Raw genomic sequence first — 7,547 nt, forward strand, 5'->3', positions numbered from 1 at the left:
CTTTTAAAAAAGGGGTCATCTATGGAAAAAATCACAGTTTGATTGCTTTTTTATATTTCTTTATGGAAATTTTCTCATTTTTTTTATTGCTCGTTATTGACCATTTTGAAGAAAATTTTGAAATTTTTTATTGCTAACATTGATTTATTTATGGAAATTTTGTATTTTTTTCGTTGAACATTTTGATTTTTTTAAGGAAAATTCTTCGTTTATAATTGCATTTTTTGCTTTTGAAAGTGCTTATTTATCTTTGTTTTGTGGAAAAATCTGTTACGATAGACGGGGATACCTTCGAGGTGGTCGAAAAAGATTCGCCACCGCACCAAATGTGTCATGTACAAGACGCTAATAAGACCGGTTGTCCTCTAAGGACATGAAACATGGACAATGCTCGAGGAGGACTTGCAAGCACTCGGAGTATTCGAGAGACGGGTGCTTAGGACCATCTTTGGCAATGTGCAAGAAGACGGTGTGTGGCGGCGAAGAATGAACCATGAGCTCGCCCAGCTCTACGGCGAACCCAGTATCCAGAAGGTAGCTAAAGCCGGAAGGGTACGATGGGCATGGCATGTTGCAAGAATGCCGGACAGCAACCCTGCAAAGATAGTGTTCACTTCCGATCCGGCAGATACGAGACGGCGTAGAGCGCAGCGAGCGAGGTGGGCAAGCCAGGTGCAAAACGACTTGGCGAGCGTGGGGCGCATTCGAGGACGGAGAAATGCGGCCTCAAACCGTGTATTGTGGCATCAAATTATTGATTCAGTGTTATCTGTTTAAATGTAAACTAAATAAATGAATGACCCCTTCTTTAAAAGCGTTTAAAATTCATGATTTTTTTTATCAATTTTATTGCTTTTTTGTATTTTTTTATGAAAATTTTCTTATTTTTATTGCTTTTTACTGATTCTTTTGTGGAAAATATTAAATTTTTTTATGGAAAAAAAATAATTATTATGTGTAAAATTTTGTAATGTTTATAGCTAGAATTTATTTATTTATGGAAATTTTGTCATTTTTTCGGAACATTTTGATATTTTTATGGAAAAATCTTCTTCTATAATTGCAGTGTTTGCTTCTAAAAATGCTAATTTATTTTTGTTTTGTAGAAAATTGCTAGATTTATTTAGTATTTTTTTCTATTTTATTATTGAGCTGTTCATCTTCCGCCTGTCTTGTGCGTATTTAATGCTAATAATCAGCAATTTTTCTGACGGAAACTTACTATTAGTTGAACTCGAGTTGAATCTTTTGTGTTTATTTTATGTAAAAAGAAAATAGAACGCTGATAGCTCAGAAGCTTCGGTACCACGAATTAAACGATATGTAAATAATGGACACTGTATTGAATGAATGTAAGGGAGTCGAGTTGGCAATAGTTTCAGTACCTCACACCAGAAAGAAAGTCGCTTACTGAATGATTTAGATGCTCTGATCTCCACTTGCTCGAACTTAACGCAAACACTGGAGACAGACTTACAGTGCATGAAATTGAAAGAAATAATATTTTCTGTGGAAACATTCCACTAAACACGCTTTGAAGTGAATTCATAATCAGATTATGTAGAATTGATAATCTCTATTATAACCCCTTTTTATCCAATTCTCATCACCCATTAAATCCCATCCTCAATTGCAAAGGCACGCAAATTGCCAACGTAAACAATCCATCATAATTTTCCACCATTACCGATTGCTTCGGAGCTCCCCTATCCAGTCCTATGCGAAAAATTCAAATCCGATGTGGCGTAAAATTATGACATGCCTCTCTAAATGTGCCACGACGCGTCTTGTCAATCAGCAATAAATATTGATCCCTGAAACTGACGTTCCGTTCGCCCCCGTATCATCTGATAACGCAAGCACCGCAAAGAGCATCCGAACAATTTTAATGGGGTGAAAAATGTTCCCCTCCTAGCTGGTCTGATCTCAACCGACCGGCATCAGCAGAGTCTATGAGAAGAAGCGAAAACAAAGCGGCATGTCGAAGTAAGAAAAATGCGTGCTTGGGGGAAAGTTTGAAAGTCTGGGTCGGAATTTTAGCATGTCTAGGAAAATTCGAAACCCCCAAAGGAATTGATTTGAACCCGCACTGTCTTTGCTAGCGGGCGAGCCGTTGTGAGGCAGGCGCTGCGCGCTGGTAAAACGAAGGGTGAATGGGTCGAGTTCAAAAATGTCAATAATTTTCACACCCTTGTCTGATGTGTCTGGGTATCGACGGCAAAGAACGGGGCAGATGGTGTACAGCTACTATAAAATAGGCTTGAATCAATTTCGAAGCAAGCGAGGGTGGGGTCATTTGGAGATTGGAAGACGCAGATGTGGAATAGAATTACCTGTTTTGATTTATATCGAATAATGTATCCATTAGTATTTGGAATGTTTCCATTTGGAATCTTCCGTTCCATCATTCATTACATTTTTTTTTTAATTCTATAGAACCGTGTTTTTGATAAAATCCAACAAATAGCCATTTTCGTACGAAAAATTTAGGCACAAGCCTCAGTATACCGTTTTGTCATACCTTTCGAACGCAATAACTAAAGCGTGCTGAATTTCAATAGTCAATAATTACAAAACGGTTAACAAAAAATTCAATGCTTAATCGTGACATATTAATTTTTTATTCTTTTAATATTAATTTAACATACATACATTTGGTCAATTCGTCGAGGTGTTTTGAATTTATGATACGAGCTTCCTAATTAAGAATTGTTTTCAGAGGGAACAATAGAATTCTGGTGTGAATTTGATGTACCTACAAGAAAGGCAAAAAAGCGCCGCGTAGACATTAAAGAAGGAAAAGTACCAAACACTCTTCAAAATAAAACAAACTATATAATAATAAGAAACTTATCCCCATGAATATCACTTAAGTCTTCTAACAAAAGAAAAGCATCAAGAGCTATAAAAACGTTATTAGTAATCTCCAGAAGTTGCATTCTGCCATCTTATTCAAGAGTTTGACACTTTGGCGCCACTCTCTAAAATGAAGTCAATTTCCGTGCCCCACGGAGGAGGTGTTACATATTTTATTACGGAATGTCCTGTACCTAACGCCGTTCTGTTGTTACTCCCCCGCACTCGAGCGGATACAGCTTCTGAAGACCGAAAAAGTCACAATACGGAAAAGGAAAAAAAAAACTTGTTATGACTTTCCGAGCCGTGTTGTGCGTGGAAAAATGAGATGGCACCGTAAGTTTTCCCTCGGCTGCAAGTTGACCGACTGATCCTTGCGGAAAACCAGTAAAGTAAACCATAAAATGTAATTTATTTTGCCTTCTTTATGACTTTTTGGTTGCTATTTCTGTTCGTCTGGTGCTTCATCGTGCTCACCTTAGCCACCGTAGACTTGATGTGGGAGCAGTGCCAGCTTGAAAGGACCTTTGCATCCTCGCGCCCTTATTCTCCATATACATAATGCCTTTATTTGCGTTTATTGCTTCTGTCCTCGAGCATCGATCGTTATGGTTTGAAGAAGTTTATCTTATCTTGTGACTGTGAAGGTGTTTTAAAATAAAATGATTAGAGTGGGATGTGTACGAGAATTTGTGAGCATCTCGTACCACAATCAGCATAAAATGAAATTCAGACGTTTGTGAGGACTATAAGGACTTGAACGGCGCCGATAGCTACTGAATCGAAGATTTCAAGATCTCTGTTTATTTGAATCAGGATTAGGAATGTAGTGAAATATATGTCCGATTAGCTCAAAAGCTAATTTATGACCAACACAATCAGACTACAGAATAAGTACGAGCTATGCAAGCTATGAACTATGATATTAATATCGTGGTTCTCTATGAAAACTGTAAAAATTCATATTCTATTTACAGCACTAAGTTGAGAGTAAGTCAACTGTAAACTAATCAATCTAGCGAACGGCTTTAAATCTGTTGATTTACAAATGAATAACTTTCAATTATTTACTCCCTCATATTTTGAGTAGAACTGACCGATAAAGCTGATAAACAAATCAATTGAAGTTAGTATTAATTATATTTTCAAACATGGAGATCTTAAAAGGACCTAACCTAGACCCAGATTTATTTAGTTTAATTTATACATACATATATAAATTTGCAATATCTTTTCACTTTTTAGTCGTTCAGTGTCACTCTCGGATACGCCACAAAGATGAGAGCAAAACATACGAAATACTAACGGAATTAAAAACCTACATCGGTATCATATAAAAGCCACACCCATCCATTGCAGAAAACATCATTCGCTTTTGATCGCTCCATCTGATCAGTCCAAACACCACTTAGTTCGACGGTAGCATCCAACATGAAGGTATCAGTTTATAACTAATTCATTAGTGCAACTATTTGTGTACTAATTCGAATTAAATTTTCTTATTTTCCAGGCGTTCGTTGTGTTGTCTATGGCTTTGGCCGTTGCTTCCTGTGCGGCAGTTGACGATTCCTCTAGCAAGAAGGACAAGCGCGGTCTGTGGGATTTGGGTTACGGACACGATTCGCATGGATTCGATGACTATCACTCAGTAAACCACCTGACCACAACTATCACCAAAAAAGTCCCAGTTCCCTACCCAGTTGAGGTTGAGAAACACGTACCAGTCCATGTGAAGGTCCCATACCCAGTAGAGGTCGAAAAGAAGGTTCCAGTGTACGTTGAAAAGAAGGTTCCCGTGTATGTGGAGAAGAAGGTTCCAGTCCATGTCGATCGTCCCGTTCCATACCCAGTCGAAGTGAAAGTCCCAGTTGTCCAGAAGGAATACGTCGAAGTGCCGAAACCGTACGCAGTTCATGTTGAGAAGCCCGTTCCAGTGGTCGTTCACAAGCCAGTGTACGTTGAGAAGCCTGTGCCCGTGACCGTCACCATCAAGAAGCACGAGAAGAAGCACTGGTGGTAATTTTTGTAATTGTTGCACTCAATAAAACAATCTGTTTTCATAATCAATATTTAATGTTTCTGAATTCAATACCTTCAATAACTACAATTCCATGTTCAAACCCATCCTAATATATATTTGATAATTTTCCGAAAATACAATTTCTTATACATCAGGGAAGAAATTTGCACTCAGCGCTAATTTAATTAACGATTAGAAATTCTTTGTAGGATCTGAAATTAAAATTTAGTGAGTCGTAAATATTTGCTGGACAATGTTAAATGTTATTTTCAATTTTTATCAAATTGAAATCTTCAAATCATCAATTCATCAAATCTTCAAATCTTCGAAACTTCAAATCTTCAAATCTTCAAATCTTCTAATCTTCACATCATCAAATCTTCAAATCTTCTAAAGTTCAAATCTTTATATTGTCAAATCTTCAAATCTTCAAAACTTTCAATCTTCAAATCTTCAATTCTTCAAATCATCGGGGAAAGGTCGTTTAGCCGAAAGACGATTTGGTCGAAAGGGTCGTTTTGCCGAAAGGATCATTTGGCCGGAAGGGTCATTTGACCGAAAAGGTCATTAGGACGAAAGGGTCATTTTGCCAAAAGGGTCGTTTGACCGAAAGGGTCACTTGGCCAAAAAACTTCAAATCTTCAAATCTTCAAACTATCAAGTTTTTAAATTTTCGAATCTTCAAATCTTCAAGTCTTCAAATCTTCATATCTTCAAATCTTCAAGCTTCAAATCTTCAAATCTTCAAATCTTCAAATCTTCAAATCTTCAAATTTTAATCTTCGAATCATCAAATCTTCAAATCTTCGAATCTTCTAATGTTCAAATCTTAAAATTTTCAAACCCTCAAATTTTCAAATCTTCAAATCCTCGGGGAAGGGTTGTTTGGCCAAATCTTCAAATCCTTATCTTCAAATCATCAAATCATCAAATCTTCAAATCTTCGAATCTTCTAATGTTCAAATCTTAAAATTTTCAAATCTTCAAATCTTCAATTCTTCAAATCATCGGGGAAAGGTCGTTTAGCCGAAAGCCGAAAGGGTCGTTCGGCCGAAAGGGTTACTTGGTCGAAAGAGTCATTTTGCCGAATGGGTCAATTGGCCAGAAGGGTCAATTGGCCGAAAAGGTCATTTGACCGGAAGGGTCATTTTGCCAAAAGGGTCGTTTGACCGAAAGGGTCACTTGGCCGAAAAACTTCAAATCTTCAAATCTTCAAACCATCAAGTCTTTAAATTTTCAAATCTTCAAATCTTCAAGTCTTCAAATCTTCAAATCTTCAAATATTCAAATATTAAAGCTTCAAATCTTCAAATCTTCATATATTCAAATATTAAAATCTTTAAATCTCCAAATCTTCAAATCTTCAAATCTTCAAATCCTCGGGGAAGGGTTGTTTGGCCAAATCTTCAAATCTTAATCTTCAAATCTTAATCTTCAAATCTTCAAATCTTTAAATCTTCAAATCTTCAAATCTTCAAATCTTCAAATCTTCAAATCTTCAAATCTTCAAATCTTCAAATCTTCAAATCTTCAAATCTTCAAATCTTCAAATCTTCAAATCTCCAAATCTTCAAATCTTCAAATCTTCAAATCTTCAAATCTTCAAATCTTCAAATCTTCAAATCTTCAAATCTTCAAATCTTCAAATCTTCAAATCTTCAAATCTTCAAATTTTCAAATCTTCAAATCTTCAAATCTTCAAATCTTCAAATCTTCAAATCTTCAAATCTTCAAATCTTCAAATCTTCAAATCTAAAAAACATTAAATCATCAAATCTTCAAATCTTCAAATCTTCAAATCTTCAAATCTCCAAATCTTCAAATCTTCAAATCTTCAAATCTTCAAATCTTCAAATCTTCAAATCTTCAAATCTTCAAATCTTCAAATCTTCAAATCTTCTAATGTTCAAATCTTCAAATATTCAAATCTTCAAATCTTCAAACTTCAAATCTTCAAATCTTCACATCTTCAAATCTTCAAATCTTCAAATCTTCAAATCCTCAATTTTTCAAATCTTCAAATCCTCGTTGAAGGGTTGGTCAAAACTTCCAAATCTTCAAATCTTCAAATCTTCAAGCTTCAAATCTTCAAATCTTCAAATCTTCAAATCTTCAAATCTTCAAATCCTCGGGAAGGGTTGTTTGGCCAAATCTAACAAATCTTCCAAATCTTCAAATCTTCAAATCATCAAATCTTTAAATCTTCAAATCTTCAAATCTTCAAATCTTCAAATCTTCAAATCTTCAAATCTTCAAATCTTCAAATCTTCAAATCTTCAAATCTTCAAATCTTCAAATCTTCAAATCTTCAAATCTTCAAATCTTCAAATCTTCAAATCTTCAAATCTTCAAATCTTCAAATCTTCAAATCTTCAAATCTTCAAATCTTCAAATCTTCAAATCTTCAAATCTTCAAATCTTCAAATCTTCAAATCTTCAAATCTTCAAATCTTCAAATCTTCAAATCTTCAAATCTTCAAATCTTCAAATCTTCAAATCTTCAAATCTTCAAATCTTCAAATCTTCAAATCTTCAAATCTTCAAATCTTCAAATCTTCAAATCTTCAAATCTTCAAATTTTCAAATTTTCAAATCTTCAAATATTCAAATCTTCAAATCTTCAAATCTTCAAATCTTCAAATCTTCAAATCTTCAAATCTTCAAATCTTCA

The 7,547-nt window shown here is 35.0% G+C and overlaps 1 protein-coding gene across 1 annotated transcript; it reads left to right on the forward strand.

Annotated features, from left to right (window-relative positions):
• Positions 1-4,167: 4,167 nt before the first annotated feature.
• LOC134213718 (zinc finger protein 512B-like) lies at positions 4,168-4,923 on the forward strand. The gene is made up of 2 exons (XM_062693013.1): positions 4,168-4,293; positions 4,367-4,923. Exons 1-2 carry the CDS (start codon positions 4,288-4,290, stop codon positions 4,874-4,876), a joined length of 516 nt encoding a protein of 171 aa, XP_062548997.1. The 5' UTR covers positions 4,168-4,287; the 3' UTR covers positions 4,877-4,923.
• Positions 4,924-7,547: the final 2,624 nt, after the last annotated feature.

Source organism: Armigeres subalbatus, chromosome 2, assembly GCF_024139115.2.
Source record: "Armigeres subalbatus isolate Guangzhou_Male chromosome 2, GZ_Asu_2, whole genome shotgun sequence".
Lineage (NCBI taxonomy): Eukaryota > Metazoa > Arthropoda > Insecta > Diptera > Culicidae > Armigeres > Armigeres subalbatus.